This window comes from Apodemus sylvaticus, chromosome 1, assembly GCF_947179515.1.
Source record: "Apodemus sylvaticus chromosome 1, mApoSyl1.1, whole genome shotgun sequence".
NCBI classification, from domain to species: domain Eukaryota; kingdom Metazoa; phylum Chordata; class Mammalia; order Rodentia; family Muridae; genus Apodemus; species Apodemus sylvaticus.
In genome coordinates this window covers 98346421-98371734 of record NC_067472.1, presented here as the reverse complement: position 1 = coordinate 98371734, position 25314 = coordinate 98346421, and the positions used below count along the sequence as shown (strand labels likewise).

Here is a 25314-nt window from a genome sequence, read left to right as displayed (position 1 = left end):
TTCTGCTGTTTCTATTTTGTGGAATAATTTGAAGAGTATTGGTGTTAGGTCTTCTTTGAATGACTGATAGAATTCTGCACTAAAACCAACTGGTCTCATGCTTTTTATTTTTTGCTTGGAAGACTTTCTATGACCCCTTTTATTTCTTTAGGGGTTATGGGACAGTTGAGATGATCTATTTGATCCTGATTTAATTTTGGTATTTGTTATCTGTCTAGGAAATTTTCCATTTCCTCCAGATTCTCCAGTTGTGTTGAGTAGAGATTTTTGTAGTAGGATCTGGTGATTTTTTTTGAATTTCCTCAGTTTCTGTTGTTATATTTCCCTTTTCATTTCTAATTTTGTTAATTTGGATACTGTCTCTGTGCTCTTTGGTTAGTCTGGCTAAGGTTTTATCTATCTTGTTGATTTTCTCAAAGAACCAGCTCCTGGTTTTGTTGATTCTTTGTATGGTTCTCTTTATTTTCACTTGATTGATTTCAATCCTGAGTTTGATGATTTCCTGTCTTCTACTCCTCCTGGGTGAATTAGCTTCTTTTTGTTTTAGAGCTGTCATGCATGCTGTTAAGCTGCTAGTTTATGCTCTCTCTCGTTTCTTTTTGGAGGCACTCAGGGGCATGAGTTTTTCTCTTAGCACTGCTTTCATTGTGTCCTATAGATTTGGGTATGTTTGACTTCATTTTCATTAAATTCTAAAAAGTCTTTGATTTCTTTCTTTATTTCTTCCTTGACCAAGTTATCATTGAGTAGAGTATTGTTCAGTTTCCATGTGTATGTTGGCTTTCTGTTTTTTTTTTTTGTTGTTGTTGTTGTTGCTATTGAAGATCACTTTTACTCCATAATGATCTGATAGGAGATATGGAATTAGTACGTTCTTCTTATATTTGTTGAGGTCTGTCGTGTGACCAATCATATGATCAATTTTGGAGAAGTGCTGAGAAAAAGGTATATTCTTTTGCTTTAGGATGAAATGTTATATATATATATATATACACGAAACTAGTTTCACTGTGTCCCTGTTTAGTTTCTGTTTTCCTGATAGGTCCATTGAGGAGAGTGGAGTGTTGAAGTCACCTGCAATTATTGTGTTAGGTGCAATGTGTGCTTTGAGCTTTAGTAACGTTTCTTTTATGAATGATGATGCCCTTGCATTTGGAGCATACATATTCAGAATTGAAAGTTCTTCTTGGTGGATTATTCCTTTGACCAGCAGTAAGTGTCCTTCCATGTCTCTTTTCATGACTTTAGGTTGAAAGTCAATTTTATCTGATATTAGAATGGCCACTCTAGCTTGTATCATGAGACCATTTGCTTGTAAAATTGTCTTCCAGCCTCTAAGGAAGTGTTTGTCTTTGACACTGACATGTGTTTCGTGTATGCTGCAAAATGTAGGATCCTGTTTACATATCCAGTCTGTTAGTCTATGTCTTTTTATTGGGGAATTGAGTCCATTGTTGCTAAGAGATATTAAGGAATAGTGATTATTATTTTCATTTTTGATGATTTTTTTAATATTTGATAGGTTATCTTCTCTTGGGTTTGATGAAAGAAGGTTATTATCTTGCTTTTTCCAGTGTATAGTTTCCCTCCTTGTATTGGTGTTTCCCCCCTATTATCCTTTTTAGGGCTGGGTTTGTGGAAAGATATTGTGGAAATTTTGTTTGGTCATGGAATATCTTGGTTTCTTCATCTATGGTGATTGAGAGTTTTGCTGGGTATAGTCGTTTTGGCTGGCTTTTTTGTTCTCTTAGAGTCTGCATGAGATCTGCCCAGGATCTTCTAGCTTTCATGATCTCTGGTGAGAAGTCTGTTATAATTCTGATATGTCTTTCTTTATATGTTACCTGGCCTTTTTCTTTTACTGTCTTTAATATTCCTTCTTTCTTTAGTACATTTGGGGTTTTGATTTTTATGTGGCAGGAGGTATTTCTGCTCTGGTCCAGTTTATTTGGAGTTCTGTAGGCTTCTTGTATATTCATGGGCATCTCTCTCTTTAGGTTAGGGACGTTTTCTTCCATAAGAAGAAAGTTTTGCTGGCCCTTTAAGTTGTAAATCTTCACTCTCATCTATACCTATAAGCCTTAGGTTTGGTCTTCTCATTGTGTCCTGGATTTCCTGGATGTTTTAGGTTACAATCTTTTTGCATTTTGCATTTTCTTTGACTGTTGAGTCCATGGTTTCTATGGTATTTTCGGCATCTGAGATTCTTTCTTCTATCTCTTGTATTCTTTTGTTGATATTTGCATCTTTGGCCCCTGTTTTCTTCCCAAGGTTTTCTATCTCCAAAGTTGTCTCTGTTTGTGATTTCTTAGTTGTTTCTACTTCTGTTTTTAGATCTTGGATGGTTTTGCTCAGTTCTTTCACTCACTTGTTTGTGTTTTCCTTTAATTCTTTAAGAGATTTTTGTGTTTCCTCTTTCATGACTTCTGCCTGTTGACCCAAGTTCTCCTGTATTATTTAAGCGATTTTTGCATTTCCTCCTTATTGGCTTCTATCTTTTGACCCATATTCTCCTGAATTTCTTTAAATGATTTTTGTGTTTCCCTTGTAAGGGCTTCTAAATTTTCATCCATTTTCTCCTATATTTCTTTAAGAGATTTATGCCCTTCTTGTGTTCCTCTAACAGCATCATGACTAGTGATTTTAAATCCAAATCTTATTTTTCTTGTGTGTTGGGGTATCCAGGACTTGATGTTGTTGGAGAATTGGGTTCAGATGCTGCCATATTGCCTTGATTTCTGTTAGTAATGTTCCTACATTTGCCTTTTGCCATCTGGTTATCTCTGGCCATAGTTGGTCCTGTTGTCACTGGCTGATGCTTAAACCTCCTGTGAGCTGTAAGGTTATTTCCAAACCATTGGATGACTGGGTTTCCCCTGGCACAGATTGCTGATGTGCTGCCCTCCTCTTGGATGCTGTTGGAGATCTTGTGTGTCCTGCCCCAAGCAATGTTATACTCAGGTTGTCTCTGTGAAGCTGGTGCTGCCTGTCTGCTCAGTCAGGGAGTGAAGATGGTGGTGAGGAGCCCCTCCAAGTGCTGACCACCCCACAGGGCACAGGCCCTATGCCTGGCTGGCACACAGACGAACCGCTGATCTGCCCAGGTCCTGGGGGCAGGCAGCAACCTGGTGGTCTGTGTCCCCAGAGATCTTAAACTCAGGGTATCTTAATACCTGGAGCCACTTGTCCTGTCCGACTGGGAGCAAAATGGTGGTGGGAACCCCTCCAAATGCTGACAACCCCACAGGGCACAGGACCCACGCCTGACTGGCACACAGATGAACTGCCGATCTGCCCAGGTCCTGGGTGCAGGCAGCAGCCCTGTGTTCTGTGTCCCTAGAGATCTTAAAGGGATATCATAGGACCTGGAGCTGCTTGTCCTGTCCAACTGGGAGCAAAGGTGGCCATGGGGAGCTCCTCCCAGATTTTAATTACTGTTTCTCTGTAGTACAGTTTGAGGTCAGGGATGGTGAGTCCTTCTGAAAGTTTTTTTTTTTTTTTTTATTGTTCAAGTTTGTTTTGGTTATCTTGGGTTTTTGTTTTTCCATTTAAAATTAGAAAATTCTCTTTAAAATTCTATATAATTGTGATTCAATTTTGATTGGGATTGCTTTGAATCTATAGATTGCTTTTGATGTGATAGTCATTTTCAGAATGTTAATCCTACCTATCCATGAGCATGGGAGATATTTCCATCTTCTGATATTTTATAAGATATAAATGTCTTTTTCATTCACCTGAGATAATTTTTATCACATGCTTTGAATAACTATTAAATAAAAGCATGCGAATTCATAATAAGAGAAGCATACCACTAGAGATTGACAGACTCCTTGAAGAGTAGTTGTGTGCATGAAATGAACTGTTCAGTTCTTACTGTGAATAAGGTAATTATCCCCAAGGATTTGAATTCATGCTGGAATCCAGGGCCTCTGCAGGGACTTATCCTTGGTGACAAACAATGATAGTGAAGACAAATTTGCAGCTATATAATCACAATAAATTTGAATGTCTTATTTTGCAGTGAATTAGTTTTTGAACAGGTAAGTTTGAGTCTGTGTGAGTATATTTGTTTGACTAATTTGACCTTCATCATTGGAACATATTTTTTTAAAGCAATGCATCTAAAATTATAAATTTTAGTAAACACACAAGTCAGGTGAAATAATACAATAAACCTGATGAAAACCTAGTGAATCAACTTCAATTTTCATATTCAATCTTCTGTGAATATTCTGGTAAGCTCCATTGTTAAAGCTTTCTTATTTACCTAGCAATTGATGAATCCAGAATCCAGCATGATCTTTGATGGTATAGAAACTGAATACTCTGTAATCAAGTCCCTATCTTTGAAATGCTTTGATTGTATACTCTTGTCTATGTCTTGTGGAAATACATGCTTTGCTCTTGACTGAATGCTATAGCATTACAGTTATCAGAAATTTTAGGCAAAGAGACGATACAATGTTAAAAATCTTGCTGTAATAGTGCACGTGACCTTTAGCCACATGAATCTGGGTAACTATTTTAGTTTGAGTATTTACTCACCATTGTTCTTTATAGAATATTCTGTGATTTTATTCCATCACACTTTAGTTAGAAAACACTAATTCCTTTCTAGTTTTCTAAGTTATAATAAGAAAATTTAATTTGATGTGGCATTGCTTCACTAACAGACCATATGAACTATGTATTATGGAGCCCCACATAGCTGCAAAACCACACCTGATGTATGTAGGAAATTTCTATGTGCTTCTAACTTCAATGTGACTCTTTCATAAATAGTATTTACTTAAAAGTTAGATGAAGTTCAGCCCGACAGAGGTTCAAATCCTCATTGTACACTTATGTATTTCTTTTTTGTATTTCTAGACTTCTTATGTAAATATCTTAATATATTTAGATCTTAAGATATATTGTCAATAAAATAAAAATAATAAAAGTGGCTAATAAAACCTCTTGAAAATGAAATAACTATACTTAAAATTATATGTTTTATACTGGTGCTTAGTGGACACTCATTAAATGTTAGTGTTTATTTAAGTTTCTTCAGACTATTCTGTGGTTTCATATTTTAACTCATGTGATATTTAAAACATCCAACATTTATATTAGTCTCACATTTGAAAGCTTTATATATAAAATCACATTGGTATGTTTTATGATATATAAATTAAAAATAAAAGTACATCATGTTAAGAAAGTTTTCTAGAATTTGTACATAAAATTCTAAGTGACATTAATTGGGAATAAATGTATTTACACAGTAATCTGACTAAAACTGATTAAACTGCCAAATTCTCTTTGAATAATATACTTATTCATGATAATCTCATGCTTGCATCAATGCAAAAGGGTATTCATAAATTTCTTTCTATAGTGTTTGCATCACAGCTTTGATCTGGCATCAGCTACATTGTCCCATGGCTTTTCAGGATAATGGGAACCACACTGCAGTGACAGAGTTCATTTTATTTGGCTTAACAGATGATCCAGTCCTTAAAGTCATCCTCTTCATCATCATCCTGTGCATCTACCTGGTGACTGTGTCTGGGAACCTCAGCACCATCCTTCTCATCAGAGTCTCTTCCCAGCTCCATCACCCCATGTACTTCTTTCTTAGCCACTTGGCTTTTTCTGACATAGGCTACTCATCTTCTGTCACACCCAATATGCTTGTCAACTTCCTGGTGGAGAAAAATTCTATCTCCTACTTTGGATGTACCATCCAGCTCAGTTCAGCTGCGTCTTTGGGGGACTTGAATGTTTCCTTTTGGCTGCCATGGCTTATGATCGCTTTGTAGCAATCTGCAATCCACTGCTTTATACAACCAAAATGTCCACACAAGTCTATATCCAGTTGCTCCTTGTGGCTTACATAGGCAGCATTCTTGACAGTTGTTCTTTTACTATATGTTTCTATTCATTAGTTTTCTGTGGAGCCAATGAAATTAATCACTTTTTCTGTGATTTGGCTCCATTATTAAAATTATCATGTTCCAATGTCAGTATCACTGCAATGGTTCTCTCATTTACAGTTGGATTTGTTATTGTGGTGACAGTATTTGTCATAGCCATCTCTTACACCTACATCCTCATCACCATCCTGAAGATGCGCTCTACTGAGGGCAGACAGAAGGCATTCTCCACCTGTACCTCCCACCTCACTGCAGTCACTCTATTCTATGGAACTGTTACATTCATTTATGTGATGCCCAAGTCCAACTATTCGACTGACCAGAACAAGGTGATGTCTGTGTTCTACATGGTGGTGGTCCCCATGTTGAACCCCCTTATCTATAGCCTCAGGAATAATGACATTAAGTGTGCTCTGAAGAGACAACTTGGTAGGAAAATCTTTCCTTAGAGATATCTGTTATGTTGTAGCAATTGATACAGCAACAATGTCTCATAGATATAGTAATAAAAGGAAGTTGAGTGTCTATGATTGAAATGGTCTATTGACATATTATTGGCAACTGTGGAGCATTGCAATACTTATCAGAATTCAATTTTTTTTTATTAAAAAAGAAATAGCAGGGTCACAGCAAGTTACTTTCCATTAAAATAAAGATTTAATTAACAGTATAAATTGAATCATATAAACTATAATCTGATTGAAACAGTTTTAAATTATCTCCATATTATTTCCAATATTTCATAGTTAACTCTATTACAGACTGTATCTTTCCTGTCCACAAGTCTCATGTGCTTGTTAAGTGTCTGTTTCCCACTGCTGTTTTTCTTTCTATTGACTATAAAGTTAGGAGTTTTGCTTCACTGTGTATTCCTTTTGTGATGTGCAAACACATATACACATAAAAAACTCACTTTAGATAAGACTATGACCCCCAAAACGTCATCCTAATAATAAACCTTTAACTTCAGTGCCAATTTATTAGCTCAGCTGTTCATTATAGCAACAGAAAGGTCACTAGCACCTATCAGAGTGCTTCAAGGCATGTCAGGTTCAACATTTGATTATCCTGCGAAAGCCTCATTATAATTAACTCTTCACATTGTGGTAGGAATTGTAGAGAACACCTCGGGGTAAATTTAGTGGAAATATTCATTTTTATAGAAATGTTGTCAGTGAGATAATGGGTTTTGTGTACTCATAAGAATCTGAGGTGTGGCATAAGTTTCATCACTGGCCTAGTGTGAGGTCCAGAGGAAAGAAGAGAAAGCCCATCTATTATTACTCTGAATTCTTCCCAGGAGCAAAAGTTCAATTCCATTGTTAGATTGAATTGGATTCTTAAGCATACAAGGACCAAGGAAAGCACAAAACAAGAACAGAAATGGGCACGATTTCCTAGAAGAGAGTCAAGATTATAAATTCAACAGTGAGGCTGTGAATAAGATAGTTTTACAAAGACTTCAATGGTCAAGCCACCCATCCTCATGTGTACAAGGCAGCCATCCTGACTATATGTCCTTTGAATTCTGACTGCCTTTAGGAGAGAGGAAATCAACCTTCATATGTGGGTGATTATCACATTTGCTCTTTCTCTCTCTCTATTTTAGTGTTTCAGAAACAAATTCCACCTTCTTGCTGATGAGCCAAACACATTGATATTTTTATTCACTTACTTTCATTTTCATACATTCCAGAATTGTGTCCAATGATCTCACAAATATTAATCTAGCCTAGTGGAAAGGGTTATAAGTGAGAGCTCATAAGGGTGCAATTTATCCTCTAGTACAGGATCTTGATAATAAATCTAACAGATAAGTTATTTAGACTATTAGAACAATTCAGTACTGTTGAAAAAAATAAACAACAGAAACCAAGGTCATGTGTGAAATGGTGATGTGGCACAAGCAAGGAGATTGTACAGGTATTTGCAAGAACCTAATAGTTGAGAAAGATTTGTAGGATTTCAGGACACTCGTGTAAAACTAGAGAGTATCTATGTGAATTATTTGTGTGACTATAATATTACACTTGTGTGCATGTTTTATTCCATTGAGGCTTCTGTTTATACAATGACAGAGCTATTCATTTTAATTACCACTGTAATGTGCACAAGAGAAACAAATGATAAAATGTATATTTTGATATTATATGATAGCTGACAGAATAAGCATTCAAAAATGTAACAAACAGGGAAGCAGACCTAAAGTGTATATATATGCATTTTATGTGGGTGAATTGGATTAGTGGATTAAAACTGTTAACACAAAGAGCAATTGCTAGAGTTCCTTCCCTGAAATCCACACAAAAGTAGGAGTTAAAGCCTCCCTCATACACACACAAAAATATAACTTTGTTTCAATGAAATAATTTGAAAATAAACAGAAAAGGCTACAATTTAATTTAATTTTAATACGAGTTGGGGGATAAGACAGGGCAAGAATCATAAATTCATTCATATCCTATGGAGAGAACTGACCAATATACATCACATAGATTCTCAGAATAACAGGAAGATATAGACAAACAAACCTTGCACATATTGTAGCTAATGGGAAAGGGAAGCTCAGTCCTTGAACTTGGATATAGTCAAGAACAAGTGGTATATCAAGACTGATTGAGCAAATGAATATACAAACCTCAATTTTCTGTGTAAAACACAGATAAAATTATTACTAACCTGATGAATAACCCCGGATAATAAACAAAGAGGCCAATGACAGTGTAGAAGAGAAATAAAAACCACTATGATTAAAAATCCAAAACTATATCAAAATACACAATAGTATTACATTCACTGTAAAGGTAATAAACAGCTGAAATGTATGTAGTAACAGAAAATAAAATAAAAATTTTTATAAAGCTTCATAACTGAAAAATTCATGATGCTAGTACTTAGAGCAGACATTTTTCTTTGAAAAGCCTGCTTTTAGATTGTATTTCTGGTGCCAGTACAAACAGAGACGCACTCTAGCTAAGAGTTCATGACTCATTCCTTGAAGGATGTGTTAAACATAGTCATATACTTTCTCATGGTCTGTGTAAGGGTTTTTAAACATTTAAGAATTACTGTATTTAGGGGATCAGCCAATGTAAATAGATCTTGGACAAAGGAAGTTTGAAAGTTCATTAGTGCTCAGTGGTTAGCCACATACATCAAAGGGAGTATCAAAGATAGAGTGAAGGACCCATAAAATTAAGATTAGCAGGAGTCATACTTGAAAATAAAGAACCATGTTTTTACCATCCTTCACCAAAGCAAGCAAGCAAACAAACAAAGAGAGAAACCTGTTTGAGGATGTAAGCATTCTTACCTGTGAGCCACCCATGTTTTATGTTCTCACAGTTTTCTTTTTACGATATTTTTTTATTTACATTTCAAATGATTTCCTCTTTCCTGGCTCCCCAATCCCCAAAAGTCCCATAAGCCCCCTTTCCTCCACCAATTCCCCCATCCACCCCTTCCCTGCTCTGGTATTGCCCTATACTGCTGCACTGAGCCTTTGCAGAACCAGGGGCCACTCCTCCATTCTTCTCAGACATCAATTGCTATGTGGATTATGTCCTGGGCATTCCAAATTTCTATGCTAATATCCGCTTATCAGTGAGCATATACCATGATTGATATTTTGAGACTTGGTTACCTCACTTAGGATGATGTTCTCCAGTTCTATCCATTTGTCTAAGAATTTCATGAATTCCTTGTTCCTAAAGGCTGAATAGTACTCCATTGTATATATATACAATATATATATATACCCAATTTGTTGGTTACTGATTTGTCATTTTGATAGTGCCCTTTGCCTTACAGAAACTTTGTAATTTTATGAGGTCCCATTTGTCAATTCTTGATCTTAGAGCATAAGCTATTGGTGTTCTGTTCAGGAACTTTCCCCCTGTACTGATGTCCTCAAGGGTCTTCACCAGTTTCTTTTCTATTAGTTTCAGTGTGTCTGGCTTTATGTGGAGGTCCTTGATCCACTTGGAGTTGAGCTTAGTACAAGGAGATAAGGATGGATCAATTGCATTCTTCTGCATGCTGACCTCCAGTTGAGCCAGCACTATTTGTTCAAAAGGCTATTTTTTTCCACTGGATCATTTCAGCTCCTTTGTTGAAGATCAAGTGGCCATAGGTGTGTGGGTTCATTTCTGGGTCTTCAATCCTATTCCATTGATCCACTTGCCTGTCATTGTATCAATACCATGCAGTTTTTAACACTATTGCTCTGTAGTACTGCTTGAGGTCCCGGATACTGATTCCCTCAGAATTTCTTTTGTTGTTGAGATTAGTTTTGGCTATGCTTTTTTTTTTTTTGTTATTCCAGATGAATTTGAGAATTGCTCTTTCTAACTCTGTGAAGAACTGAGTTTGGATTTTGATGGGTATTGTGTTGAATCTATATATTGCTTTTGGCAAGATGGCCATTTTAACTATATTAATCCTGCCAATCCACAGACATGGCAGATTTTTCCAATTTCTGAAGTCTTCTTTCATTTCCTTCTTCAGAGACTTGAATTTCTTTTCATACAGATCTTTCACTTGTTTGGTCAGAGTCACACCAAGGTACTTTACATTGTTTGTGGCTATTGTGAAGGGTGTCATTTACCTAATTTCTTTCTCAGCCTGCTTATCCTTTGAGTATAAGAAGGCTGCTGATTTGCTTGAGTTGATTTTATCACCTGCCACTTTGCTAGTGTTGTTTATCAGCTGTAGGAGTTTTCTGTTGGAGTTTTTCGGGTCACTTAAGTATACTATCATATCATCTGCAAATAGTGATAGTTTGACTTCTTCCTTTTCAATTTGTATCCCTTTGAACTCCTTATGTTGTCTAATTGCCCAAGCTAGTACCTCAAGTACAATATTGAAAAGGTATGGAGAGAGGGGGCAGTCTTGTCTAGACCCTGATTTTAGTGGGATAGCTTCAAGTTTCTCTCCATTTAGTTTGATGTTGTCTACTGGTTTGCTGTATATTGCTTTTACTATGTTTAGGTATGGGCCTTGAATTCCTGTTCTCTCTAGGACTTTAAGCATTAAAGGATGCTGAATTTTTTCAAATGCTTTTTCAGCATCTGATGAAATGACCATGTGGTTTTTTCTTCGAGCTTGTTTATGTAGTGGATTGCATTGATGGATTTCTGTATAGTGAACCATCCCTGCATCCCTGGGATGAAGCCTACTTGATCATGGTAAATGATCGTTTTGATGTATTCTTGGATTCGTTTGGCAAGAATTTTATTTGGTATTTTTGCATCTATGTTCATAAGAGAAATTGGTCTGAAGTTCTCTTTCTTTTTTGGATCTTTGTGTGGTTTTGGTATCAGCATAATTGTGGCTTCGTAGAAGGAGTTGGGTAGTGTTCCTTCTGTTCCTATTTTGTGGAATAGTTTGATGAGTATTGGTTTTAGGTGGTCTTTGAAGGTCTGATAGAATTCTGCACTGAAACCATCTAGTCCTGTGCTTTTTTTGGTTGGAAGACTTTCTATGACTCCTTCTATTTCTTTAGGGGTTATGGGACTGTTAAGATGATCTATTTGATCCTGATTTAATTTTGGTATTTTTTATCTGTCTAGGAAATTGTCCATTTCCTCCAGGTTCTCCAGTTGTGTTGAGTATCCGCTTTTGTAGTAGGATCTGATGATTTTTTGAATTTCCTCAGTTTCTGTTGTTATATCCCCTTTTTCATTTCTAATTTTGTTAATTTGGATACTGTCTCTGTGCCCTTTGGTTTGTCTGTCTAAGGGTTTATCTATCTTGTTGATTTTCTCAAAGAACCAGCTCCTGGTTTTGTTGATTCTTTGTATGGTTCTCTTTATTTTCACTTGATTGATTTTAGGCCTGAGTTTGATGATTTCCTGTGTTCTACTCCTCCTGGGTGAATTAGCTTCTTTTTGTTCCAGAGCTTTCACTCATGCCATTAAGCTACTAGTGAATGCTCTCTCCAGTTTCTTTTTGGAGGCATTCAGGGCTATGAGTTTTCCTCTTAGCACTGCTTTCATTGTGTCCCATAGATTTGGGTATGTTGTGCCTTCATTTTCATTAAATTCTAAAATGTCTTTGATTTCTCTCTTTATTTCTTCGTTGGCTAAGGTATCATTGAGTAGAGTATTGTTCAGCCTCTATGTGTATGTGGGCTTTCTGCTGTTTTTGTTGCTATATAAAACCACTCTTACTCCATAATCATCTGATAGGAGGCATGGGATTAGGAGATTCTTCTTATATTTGTTGAGGTCTGTCTTGTGACCAATTATATGGTCAGTTTTGGAGAAGGTACCATGAGGTGCTGAGAAAAAGGTATATTCTTTTGCTTTAGGATGAAATGTTCTATAAATATCTCCTAAATCCAATTGGTCTACAGCTTCAATTAGTTTTACGGTGTCCCTGTTTAGTTTCTGTTTTCCTGATCGGTCCATTGAGGAGAGTGGAGTGTTGAAGTCACTCATAATTAATGTTTTAGGTGCAATGTGTGCTTTGAGCGTCAGCAAAGTTTCTTTTATGAATGAGGTTGCCCTTGAATTTGGAGCACAGATGTTAAGAATTGAGAGTTCTTCTTGGTGGATTTTTCCTTTGACCAGCAAGAAGTGTCCTTCCGTGTCTCTTTTGATGATGTTAGGTTGAAAGTCAATTTTATCTGATATTAGAATGGCTACTCCAACTCGTTTCCTGAGACCATTGGCTTGTAAAATTGTCTTCCAGCCTTTTATTCTAAGGTAGTTTTTGTCTTTGACACTGATGTGTCTTTCATGTATGCAGCAAAATATAGGGTCCTGTTTCCTTATCCAGTCTGTTAGTCTATGTCTTTTTATTGGGAAATTGATTCCATTGATGTTAAGTGATATTAAGGAATAGTGATTATTACTTCCTGTCATTTTTGATGTTATTTTTATATTTGAGTGGTTATTTTCTTTTGGGCTTGACGAAAGAAGGTTACTAACTTGTTTTTTCCAGGGTGTAGTTTCCTTCCTTGTACTGGGGTTTTCCTCCTGTTATTCTTTGTAAGGCTGGGTTTGTGGAACTATATTGTTTAAATTTGGTACCATTGATGGAGAAACCAAGATATTCCATCTATTGGTCATTGAGAGTTTTGCTGGGTATAGTAGGCCTGGCTTACATTTGTGTTCTCTTAGAGTCTGCGTGAGATCTGCCCAGAGTCTTCTAGCTTTCATTGTCTCTGTGATAAGTCTGGTGTAATTCTGATAGGTTTTCCTTTATATGTTAGTTGGCCTTTTTCTCTTACTGCATTTAATATTCTTTCTTTGTTTAGTACATGTGGAGTTTTGATTATTATGTGACAGGAGGTATTTCTGCTCTGGTCCAGTCTGTTTGGAGTTCTGTAGGCTTCTTGAATATTCATGGGCATCTTTCTCTTTAGGTTAGGGAAGTTTTCTTCTATATTTTTATTGAAGATATTTATTGACCCTTTCAGTTGTAAATCTTCAATCTCATCTATACCTATAATCCTTAGGTTTGGTCTTCTCATTGTGTCCTGAATTTCCTGGATGTTTTGGGTTATAAGCATTTTGCATTTTGCATTTTCATTGACTGTTGAGTCCATGTTTTATATGGTATCTTTGGCATCTGAGATTCTTTCTTCCATCTCTTGGATTCTGTGGTTGATATTTGCATCTATGGCCCCTGATTTCTTCCCAAGATTTTCTATCTCCAAAGCTGTTTTTGTTTGTCATTTCTTAGTTGTTTCTACTTCTCTTTTTAGATATAGGATGGTTTTGCTCAGTTCCTTAATTTGTTTGTTTTCCTTTAATTCTTTAAGAGATTTTTGTGTTTTCTCTTTCATGACTTCTGCCTGTTGACTCAATTTCTCCCGCATTTCTTTAAGTGATTTTTGAGTTTCATCTTTATTGGCTTCTATCTGTTGACCCATATTCTCCTGAATTTCTTTAAGTGATTTTTGTGTTTCCATTGTAAGGGCTTCTAACTTATTCCTGTTCCCCTCTATTTCTTTAAGAGATTTATTTATGCCTTTTTTGTGTTCTTCTAGCAGCATCATGACCAATGATTTTAAATCTATATCTTGTTTTTCTGGTGTGCTGGGGTATCCAGGACTTGCTGTTGTGGGAGAATTGGGTTCAGACACTGCCATATTGCCTAGATTTCTGTTAGTAACTTTCCTATGTTTGCGTTTTGCCATTTTGTTATATTTGGCGTTAGTTGGTCTTGTTTTCACTGGCTGGTGTTTGAACCTCCTGTGAGCCTGTAAGGCTATTTCAGCACCTCTGGATGACTAGGTTTCCCCTGGCACAGATTGCTGATGTGCTGCCCTTATCTTAGGTGCCCTTGGAGCCCTAGTGTGACCTGCCCCAAGTTGTCTCTGTGAACCTGGTGTTGCCAGTTTGCCCCAGGGTGTGATGATGGAGGATGCTGGGGGGATCTTTTCCAAATGCGGATCCCTCTGCAGGGCAAAAGATCCCCTAACTATGTTGGTGCACAGACACCCACCAAGCTGCCCAGGCCCTGAATCCAGGTAAAAACCTGACAGGCTTAGGCCCAAGTGATGTTTGCCTTGGGCTATGTCTGCTAACTGGTTCTATCATGTATCCAAGATGGCCAGGTGTGCCCCTGCAAGTGCTGGGCAGTCTGCAGAGCAAATGACCTCCTGGCTGGGTTGGCACACAGATGGCCAACTGAGCTGCCTAGGGCCTGGATGCAGGTAAAAGCCTGACAGGCTTAGGCCCAAGTGATGATAGCCTCGGGCTATGTCTGCTAGCTCGCTTTGTCTGCTAGATATCTCTGGTGTCAGGTAGCCAAGATGGCAGCACCGCCCCTGCAAGTGCTGGGCAGTCTGCAGAGCAAACGATCCCCTTGCTGGGTTGGCATACAGATGGCCCACTGAGCTGCCCAGGGCCTGGGTGTAGGCAAAAGCCTGCCAGGCTTAGACCCAAGCAATGTTAGCTTTGGACTATGTATGTGTACCTGGCTCTGTCAGATCTCTCTGCTGTCTGGGAGCCAAGATGGCAGAGCGTCTCTCGCAACTGGCTGGCAGGAGGCAGAGGTCTAATGGGGCTTCAGTTCAGTAAAAAGAGCTGCAACTCCGCCACATGCAACCCAGCTGGCCAGTGGTAGAGGGTGCAGGGCATGAATAGTCCTTGTATCCTCAGTTTGGCTGGAGACGTCCCTCTCCGCCAGACGCACTGCTGTCACTGGCCCCGCCTCTTGCCCCCACCTTGTAAACTCCACAGTTTCTTTATAAAAAAATAACATTGGATGTAAGAATTATGTTTGTCTTAAATAACTATTATTTGAGAATTAAATTTATACTCTCTTCAACCCTATATTCCTCAAAGTACCTAATGAAGCGTATTATATTAGTCACTACAAAATAATTAAACAAATGAAAAGGCATTGAATGAAAGAAGTCAATGTTGTATATTTTAATTAGTGTATATTATTCAATATCCACTGAAATGAAATATAAAGTGGACCTAGTACCCGTATTTACCTGAGATAATTTTTATCATATATTCTAATAATTATAAAATAAAGGCATAACAACTCTCACACACAAAAAAGACAAATCAGATTGACTCCTTGAAAATTGTGTTCATGAGACCCGAACAGTTTTCACCTGAGATAATGGTCTTTGGGGATTTGAATCAGTGCAAATCCTATGATTCTTCAGAGACTTATTCTTATTAGTAAATAATGATTGTGGGTGGCAGCTTGGAAGATATAAAATCATCTTATAATTATCCAGACTTCATGCTTTACAATGAATCCTTATTTCAAAGGGTGAGTGTCCTGGCTTCCATCTAAAATATATGTATGTATGTATGTATGTATGTATGTATGTATGTATGTACACACACAACCACAAATACAAGTCAGGTGTAATCAAGAAAAAAAAATTACTGAAACAACACACTTTAAGTCTAATTATTGTGACTAATTAGGCATATAACATAGCTCTCAAACTTTTCTTATTTATCCAAACACTAAGAAAACCAGAAACCCACATGGTCTCAAATGGTATGTAAGCTCAGCATTCCAGAAAAAATATGCTGATAATTTCATTAGCTTTGGCATAGGATGGTGAGTTCATAACAAATATCTCATTGAGATACAGAATTTGTTTACTGATTAAATGCTCTAATATCACAGGTAAAATATCTCGAAATGAGAGTCAGCCTGCTCATAGCTGGGTGAACCTGCATAAATGTAACATTCAAGGCTAAATATTTACCTGTGTATTCTGTTGACAATCATTGTATTGCGATTAGAAAGCATCATTATTCAAGAGAGGATTTGGTGAGAGTACATACTAGTATAAAAGAAAAAAAATCCGCATACTGGTAGTGCAAATGACTTGATTAAAAAAATTATCAGTAAGTGTTTAAAGTATTTAACATTTTACAGTAGGTCCTCCCATTTATAATTTTAGTGTGAGTTCTGTTTTGTTTCTTTCCAGTACTCACCATACAAATTGGTCTTCTGGCAATCAGGCAGCTGATAGACTTGAGCCTCACCTCTAACTATTTATCTTTTTCTCCTACTGAGGAACTGACCTTTTGCCTTTCCCAGATTATGAAGTGCCATTCAGTTTATTGCCCCTTTCCATATACATTCTACCTAGGGTTTCTGTATTCATTCTAGTGCTTTTTATATAAGATTAAGTTATTTAACATTTTCAGATCATACATTTTATCAACTAGAAAACTGATTCCATAAGAGTCTTAATATTATTATGGAAATGGCAATAGAGAACCATATAATGTTTTAAATCCAGTAGAGGTAATTTGGAAAGGATTCTTAAAACTCAGAAATTACTTGAGACTTCATTACAAATTTTACATTTGTTATTTTTTTCTTGTACATATGATAACTGTTTTGTGATTTTTGTAAGTCCCACACTAACATAGCTTTAAACCAATAGTTATATTTTATAATATATAAATATAATTAAAAGTACATAATTTAAATAAAATTTCTAGCATTTCATTTTGAAATTTATAAAAGATTCAAAACATATGAATATAAAAACACTGAGTGTCCAATATAATACCATAATTATATGTTTGAATGATACATTTTTGTAAAAACTTCTATCTTTGTAATGAGAAGTAGCCACATATTTATAAATACCCTTTTTTAATGTCTCCATCACAGCCTTGATCTGACAGCAGCTACACTGTCCCATGGCTTTCCTGGAGGGTGAAAACCACACTGCAGTGACCGAGTTCATTTTATTGGGTTTAACAGATGACCCGGTCCTTAAAGACATCCTCTTCACCATCATCCTGTGCATCTACCTGGTGACTGTGTCTGGGAACCTGAGCACCATCCTTCTCATCAGAATCTCTTCCCAGCTCCACCATCCCATGTACTTTTTTCTCAGCCACTTGGCTTCTGTTGACATAGGCACCTCATCTTCTGTCACACCCAATATGCTTGTCAATTTCCTTGTGGAGAGATGTACAATTTCCTACCTTGGATGTGGCATTCAGTTTGGCTCAGCTGCTTTCTTTGGGTCAGCTGAATGTTTCCTTCTGGCTACCATGGCTTATGATCGTTTTGTGGCAATCTGCAACCCACTACTTTATTCAACTAAAATGTCTGCACAAGTCTGTGTTCATTTGCTTGTAGGCTCTTATATTGGGGGTTTTCTTAATGCTTCCCTCATTACTGGCTATGTTTTCTCTTTTGTCTTTTGTGGACCCAATACAGTTAATCACTTTTACTGTGATCTTGCTCCTTTGATGGCACTCTCCTGTTCTGATGTCAGTGTCTCTGGAGTTGTTATCTCACTTTCCGCAGGCTCAGTCACTATTACCACACTCTTTGTCATAGCTATCTCCTATTTCTATATCTTTATCACCATCCTGAAGATACATTCCACTGAGGGTCGCCAAAAAGCCTTCTCCACCTGCACCTCCCACCTCACTGCAGTCACTCTCTACTATGGAACTGTTATATTCATTTATGTGATGCCCAAGTCCAGATACTCCACAGTCCAGAACAAGGTGATGTCTATGTTTTACATGGTGGTTGTCCCCATGTTGAACCCCCTTATCTACAGCCTTAGAAATAATGAGATTAAGGGTGCTTTGAAGAGACAGCTTAGTAAAATACCATTTTCTTAAGATATCTGCTAATTTATTATTTTGTTCCATTCTGTATAATAATGACATATCATATACATAGTATTAAAATAAATGCATGTTATGACACATTTTACTAGACTTTACATTTACTAATAAATGTACATGGTGAATATAAACACATCCCAGGCTAAATTACATGTTCATACTAAGTTATACTTAATAAATTTCATGAATAACCAAAAAACGTTCCACATAAAATCATATCAATTTTTTCAGTTGTATTCATATTTTAATTTCCCAATGTGTAAGTACTATTAAGTAGCTAATTCTTTAAGTCCATGTACAAGTTCAATAATAGCTACCTTCAACTCTATATAGTAACTATAGATGAAATCAAGAGCATTTAGAGAGAAAATAAAATTGTTGAGGATGCTATTATTGTAGTAAGATCATTCATTTGGATTGGAGTTTCACACTTACAGGCATCAGATCTGTGCTGACAGTTATTGGCATTAATTCATGCACAAATGGAATGGAAATACCTAAATGTATTTTCTCTATGGCTTGTATCAGAGGACTGTACACATTTTCCTTAAGGAGTTTCAGAGTACCCGGTTTCACATGGAGTGAATTCACAATCCACAATTCAGTCCATTTGGAGTTGTTTTTGCACAGATGATGGATTATCAGTCTAGTGTCATTCTGCCTATGGATATTCTACTTTCCCAAAATCAATTTTTGAAAATGCTGTCTTTTTTCAAGTATGTGTTTTGAAAGCTTTGTCACATACAATACCACTACCCACAATGCACTGTTCTTTTTCATATGGTGACACTCTGATTAGTCTGTACATCATTGGGCATCTCATGAAGACTTCTTTAAATCAAACACTAAACCAAAGATTCCATTATCTGATGCACAGCCTTCCTAATTTTCAGTGTGGTTGTTACATGCTCATGTTTAATTTTTGCACAACACCCAAATATTGATCTTGATAGTTAATGCTCTTTTCTACTCCTCCTCAATTTTCTCACAGGTTGAAAATTGTAGTAGGTTTTAATGCACACCGAGTTTAAATGAAAAAAGTAAATATCTAAATGGCTAAATGAAAAATATCTTTATTTGATGCATGGATTCAATGGACTGTGAATGTTTTACAGAGGATAAAAAGAGGCATTACAGTGTAAGAAAAAGCTCAATCTCAAAAATATCCCCCCATTATTTGTTATACTTAAGGCCCATTATTTGAAGACAATGCGAAGGACTAAATAGTTTAAAGATTTTTGCCACAAGGTTATTTGGTTTCTTAATTTTCTTTCCATTGAATTTCTGTTTCAAGCATAATGCAGCTTTTCACCATTGTACTTGGCATACTGATTTGTATTAGAATAACATTGTGAATCAAAAGGAAAGAAGGAGGACATAGATTTTTATGAAATGTAAAGCATTGATTGAGAGATTTTATTGAATAGAATCATCTATTGGAAAGGCTTTTGCACATCCATAAGAGGTAGATTAGTGTTCTGTTCTCTGAATCTAATATTAGCTACTTGTTTTGGGTGCTATACATTAGGCTCCCCTGAAGTGTGAGATGCTTAGAAAACCATTTTTTTAAATTATGCAAATTGATTCTAGTTTGTGTTGGGTACAATTGTTCTATACCTTCCTACAGAATGCTAAATTATATATACATGATAATAACACTTTTATTTATGTTCCTCTACACAGTTTTTTCCTCCCAATTCATTTGTTTTTAGTAGTAAACCATGTCATCTAATCAGTTTGTTAATTGAGAAGCCTGAAAGTAATCGATACATCTCTCTTCTGTCTTCACTCTTGTAGTAGAATGAAAGGTTTGCAGTTCTGGTCAGCATAAATCTACCACTTCCTTCTTCCCTGACAGTGAGTATTCAAGTCAACCTTTTGTCATTTGCTTTACAATAAAACATCCATTAAGAGACTTAACATTATATATGAATCTGATTAGGATGTGGTGACCACATGATTGGCTGAACATGTACCTCTGATGGTAATTTTAGATGTGATTAGCATTTAGTAGTCATTGACTAAAATAGTTAATTCTTCATAATATGAATGGTCATTGTCCAATTAACTAAAGATGTTTATGACAAAGGTCTTCAGAAGAGAAAGGGAATTTGACAAAGGTCTTCAGAAGAGGAAGGGAATTTGACTCTATCCTTTTTAACCTCTATTTAATCTTTCTATGTGTCTGTCTGTCTCTGCCTCTGCCTATGTCTAAGATGTTCTCCACTTGTGTGTCCTTCCTGCCACTTTTCTTCACCTCTCCTCCTCATTCCATTTATTCCTCTGTGAATGCAAATTCAATGAACAATTATATCTAATATCTCTTGAGACATATTGTGTGTGCTTATATGTGTTTGTATGAGTATGTATTCTGTTTTTATGGGCAAGCCTACTATAATCCTCTTCTGTTCTTACTCAATTTTGTTCTTCATGCATTAGCCATAGCCACATATCTAAAGAAATCGTTTTCTTTCTCAAAGTAAAATACTACATTATTTACTATGTCAAAGAAATTGCTTAAATATTATCATGGGGGTTCATATTAATCATCAGTTATACAGGATCTAGGATCATCTCTGAAGTATACTTCTAGTCAATTCTGGTCACATATAATTCATAAAGCACAAACAAATTAGTAATATCCCACAACTCACTTAATTTCAGTGCCTCAATGGGATAGGAGTAGTGATTTATCCTATCTTCCTTTCTGTTCTTTCTGCTGGGCTAGCAACTATTCTAGGTAATGTGTTCCCCTGCTGTCCTGTAGCCTAGTGTGATGATGTATGGATGAGATTTTTTTTACATCAAGTTGAAACCAGCTATAGTTATCTGGCAACAGGAGACCACAGTTAAAAAAATGCCTCTATCAGAGTGGCCAATGGATACATATATGAATCAATGCTTGTTTAATAATTGGTATGGGAAGACACATCTATTAATGAGTGATGCCACTCTTGGGCAGGGGTCTTGTGTCATATATAAAGCAAGCTGAGTAGGATTTGTAGAAGAATTAATTAAGAATTGTTCATGCATGGTCTCTGGTTTAGTTGCCACTTTCGGGTTTAATCTTTGAGTTCCTACCTCAATGATGGACCATACTATTGAAGTATAATCCAAATAAACCCTTTCCTCTCCAACTTTGTGTTGGTTAGTGTTTTACAACAATGTGTTGCTATATAGAGAGAAAAATGACAGTGCCATTATGACCCAGTGGTCAAAGAAATATTATGGAAAATTTATAACATTGGGAAAATAATGTAAAGCAATGTACAGTAACACAGGGGACAACTGGAACAGTAGAGTTTTTAATATTCTATTGAAAATTAGAGAAAATAGAGGCCAACCCTGAGAAGAACCTTCCGTTTCTTATAGTGTACAGATACAGGAAGCTGTTTATAATCTTTGATTAAAGATATGCAGAGCAATTCATACCTGGATTAAAATTTGAAATTAAAGATAAAAATACATTTAAAGTAGCCAAAGACAAAGGACTTACCTGTTAGAGAATAAAACGGATCTTTAAAATTCCTTCTCATCTGATAGTCATGAAGTCAAAACAAGAGGTCTAATATTTTCCTTTCCTTTGTTACTCTGTTGTTGTTTTGCTCATGTGTGTGTGTATTGAAGAGCACGTGTATAGATTATAGAACAACATTCCAGGATCTTTTTAACTAATTTCAACTTCTTTAAGGCACAGTGTCATTTATTTCTGTTGTAATGCATATTCCAGGTTAGCTGGTGTCAAGCTTCCAGAAGATTCTTTTGCCACTTCTCTTACCTCAAAATAGAAGTACTGGAAATACAGATGCATAATATCCTAGAAAGTCTTTGATGTGGGTTTGGAGGAGTAAAATTAGGTCATCGGTTTGAGTGGCAAACACTCATTTATCCACCTATTAATCCATCTAACAATTAATACCCTCATTAATATCCCTTCTCCCCATTCTTTCTAACCCTATATGAGGAGCTGGAGAGATGGCTCAGTTAGTTGATTTTGAAAAACAAATGACTCAGCCCTATACTGTCTAAATAATACATCAAATATAATGGCATAGATGAGAAGTAAAACAGGACTGAATAACTGTAAAAATTAATTAATTAGGAATTACTGAATGAATATTTCACAGTGCAGAGCTCAGAACAAAGAGGAAAATTACTAAGAACATACACATAAGGGTGTTATATCACTATAAAACTTTTGAAGGAACAAAACGAAGAGCTGAAGAAGACATTGTATGTTGTCAGAAATGAAGGAGAGAATGGGGAAGATAGAAGATAGTCTTATGGTTATAGTTGACAGCATGAGCAATCCTCTTCGCGGTGGACATGGTCTGTGTCTTGACTGTACCTCAGTCCTATGTCACTCTTCTGCTTGTGACATTGTCCCAAGGTATGTAGAAATGCAATGAAGTACACACAGGGTCATTGTGTTGTTATGTCCTACTACTGGGTATAAATTTATCACTAGTTAAAAATTTACAACTAGCATCCAGTCTGAGCCTAGCTCCTGAGCAGACCTTGGGCCACAACACACAGAAGAAGCTTGTCTTTCACACACACAGGTGCTTTCTCACACACATAGGTTCACAGGTAAGGAACCACATCTGTCCCAACACCTGGAGCAACTGGGAACACCATGATTCAAGGATGCAGGAATCCCCACCTGGCCAGTAGCAGGGTTACATCCTGTCTGAATCTGCACCTGGAGCAGACCTTGGGTTCTGGCTCTGCACCCATGATTATAACACCCAGAGGGAGCCCAACTCCCAGGTGCTCCGAAATGCCCAAGATCGTAGGATTACAGAAACATAGGATCACAGGATCACAGAGGAAGATCAATGCCCAGAAGATTGAACACATCCAGGAACACTGGAGCTCTGACACATTCAACAACACATCTGAGCCCAAAGCTTCTTTCCCTACATCCAGTGTAATTGGGAGCCCCGCAGCAATCAGGGAAACACAGAGGCACTGTTCCTTCCATCTTGAACCTGGGCCTGGAGCAAACTGCGGTCTCTGGCTCCTCACCCACACCTACAACACCTAGAGAAAGCTTTACTACCAGGAGATCTGACACAATAGGATCTCAGAAATCAGGATTTCAGGATCCCAGAAGCAGTTTGATTCCCAGGGGCTCTGATACACCCAGGACCTAAGCATCCCAGAATCCCAGAATCACAGGATCCCACACACAGCTGGACTCTGAGGCCTTCTTACAAAACCAGGATCATAGGAGGGATAGGTTCCAGTCAGAGACAGCAAGGGCTGGCAGAACTAGAGATAATCATATGGTAAGAGGTAAGCAGAACCAAGGCTACTTGGCATCATCACAACCTATCTCTCCCATCATAGCAAGAACTGGATACAACATCACATTGGAAAAGGAAGACACTGATTTAAAATTACTTCTCATGATGAAGACAGAGGACTTTAAGAAGGGCATAAATAACCCCATTAAAGAAATACAAGAAAACACAGGTAAACAGGCAGAAGCCCTTAAAGAAGAAACACAAAAATCCCTTAAAGAATTACAGGAAAACACAACCAAGCACAGGAAGGGATTAAAAAAAAAATCCAGGATCTAAAAATGGAAATAGAAACAATAAAGAAATCACAAAGGAAGACAACCCAGGAGATAGAAAACATAGGAGCTATCAGGAATCATAGATGCAAACATCACTAACAGAATATAAGAGAAAGAAAAGAGAATCTCAGGTGCAGAAGATGAAGATACCATAGAAAACATTGACAAAACAGTCAAAGAAAATACAAAATGCAAAATGCAAAAAGCTCCTGACTGAAAACATCTAGGAAATCCAGGACACAATGAGAAGACCAATCCCAAGGATAGTAGAAATAGAAGAGAATGAAGATTGCCAACTTGAAGGGCCAGTAAATATCTTCAACAAAATGATAAAAGAAAACATCCCTAACCTAAAAAAGAGATGACCATGAACATACAAGAAGTCTACAGAACTCCAAATAGACTGGACCAGAAAAGAATTTTTTATTTATATTTTTTTATTGAAAAGGGAATTAAAACACTTTATGATAAAATAAAAGATTTACATGAACTATATTTTAGATAAAATAAAGAAATACATAATAAAACACATTAAAATTGACAATTTTCATGGAAAATTAAAGAGTAAAGTGGTAGACATGTAAAACATTGTTAAATTAATTGAAATATGAAATAGAAACATTTTATGATAGAATTGAAGATTTGTCAAAACACCAAATTCACTAATCAAAGAAAGAATATTAAAAGCAATAGAGGAAAAGGGCAAGTAACTTATAAGGGCAGACCTATCAGAATTATATCAGGCTGGGCAGTGGTGGCACATGCCTTTAATCCCAGCACTTGGGAGGCAGAGGCAGGTGGATTTCTGAATTCGGGGCCAGCCAGCCTGGTCTACAGAGTGAGTTCCAGGACAGCCAGGGGTACACAGAGAAATCCTGTCTCGAAAAACAAAATAAAACAAAACAAACAAACAAAAACAAACAAACAAACAAAAAACCAGAATTACACCAAACTTCTCACCAGAGACAATGAAAGCTAGAAGATCCTGTGCAGAACTCAGACAGACCCTAACAGAACACAAATGCCATCCCAGGCTACTATACCCAGCAAAAGTCTCAATTGCCATAGACAGAGAAACTAAAATATTCCACGACACAAACAAATTTAGACAACAAATTTCTATAAATCAAGCCCTACAAAAGATAATAGATGAAAAACTCCAACAGAAGGAAGAAACCACACCCTAGAAAAAGCAAGAAAGTAATCTTCCAAGAAACCCAAAATAAGATAGTAACACAAACATAATTCCACCCCTAAGAGCAAAAATAACAGGAAGCAACAATCACTTTTCCTTACTATTTCTTTTTTTCTTCGATATATTCTTTATTTACATTTCAAGTGATTTTCCCTTTCCTGGATCCCCACTCCCAGAAAGTCCCAAGTCCCATAAGCCTTCTTCCCTTCCACTGTTTCCCAATTCACCCCCTCCCTCTACCCTGTCCTGGTATTCCCCTGCACTGCTGCACAGAGCCTTTCTAGGACCAGGGGCCACTCCTTCCTTCTTCTTGGGCATCATTTGATATGTGAATTGTGTCTTGGGTATTCCAAACTTCTAGGCTAATATCCCTTTATCAGTGAGTACATACCATGACTATTCTTTTGAGACTGGGTTACCTCACTAAGGATGATGTTCTCCAGTTCCATCCATTTGTCTAAGAATTTCATGAATTCATTGTTTCTAATGGCTGAATATTACTCCATTATGTATATATAC

The 25314-nt window shown here is 36.8% G+C and overlaps 1 protein-coding gene and 1 pseudogene across 1 annotated transcript; both read left to right on the top strand.

The window, feature by feature from the left end:
• Positions 1-5423: 5423 nt before the first annotated feature.
• On the top strand, positions 5424-6367 carry LOC127679891 (olfactory receptor 478-like; annotated as a pseudogene).
• Positions 6368-17065: 10698 nt separating this feature from the next.
• LOC127679879 (olfactory receptor 502-like) lies at positions 17066-18010 on the top strand. Its single transcript, XM_052175469.1, has one exon. It carries the CDS (start codon positions 17066-17068, stop codon positions 18008-18010), a length of 945 nt encoding a protein of 314 aa, XP_052031429.1.
• Positions 18011-25314: the final 7304 nt, after the last annotated feature.

Bases quoted from the DNA above. Each gene is read 5' to 3' on its own strand.
- LOC127679879 (XM_052175469.1), top strand. From the start codon at position 17,066: ATGGCTTTCCTGGAGGGTGAAAACCACACTGCAGTGACCGAGTTCATT.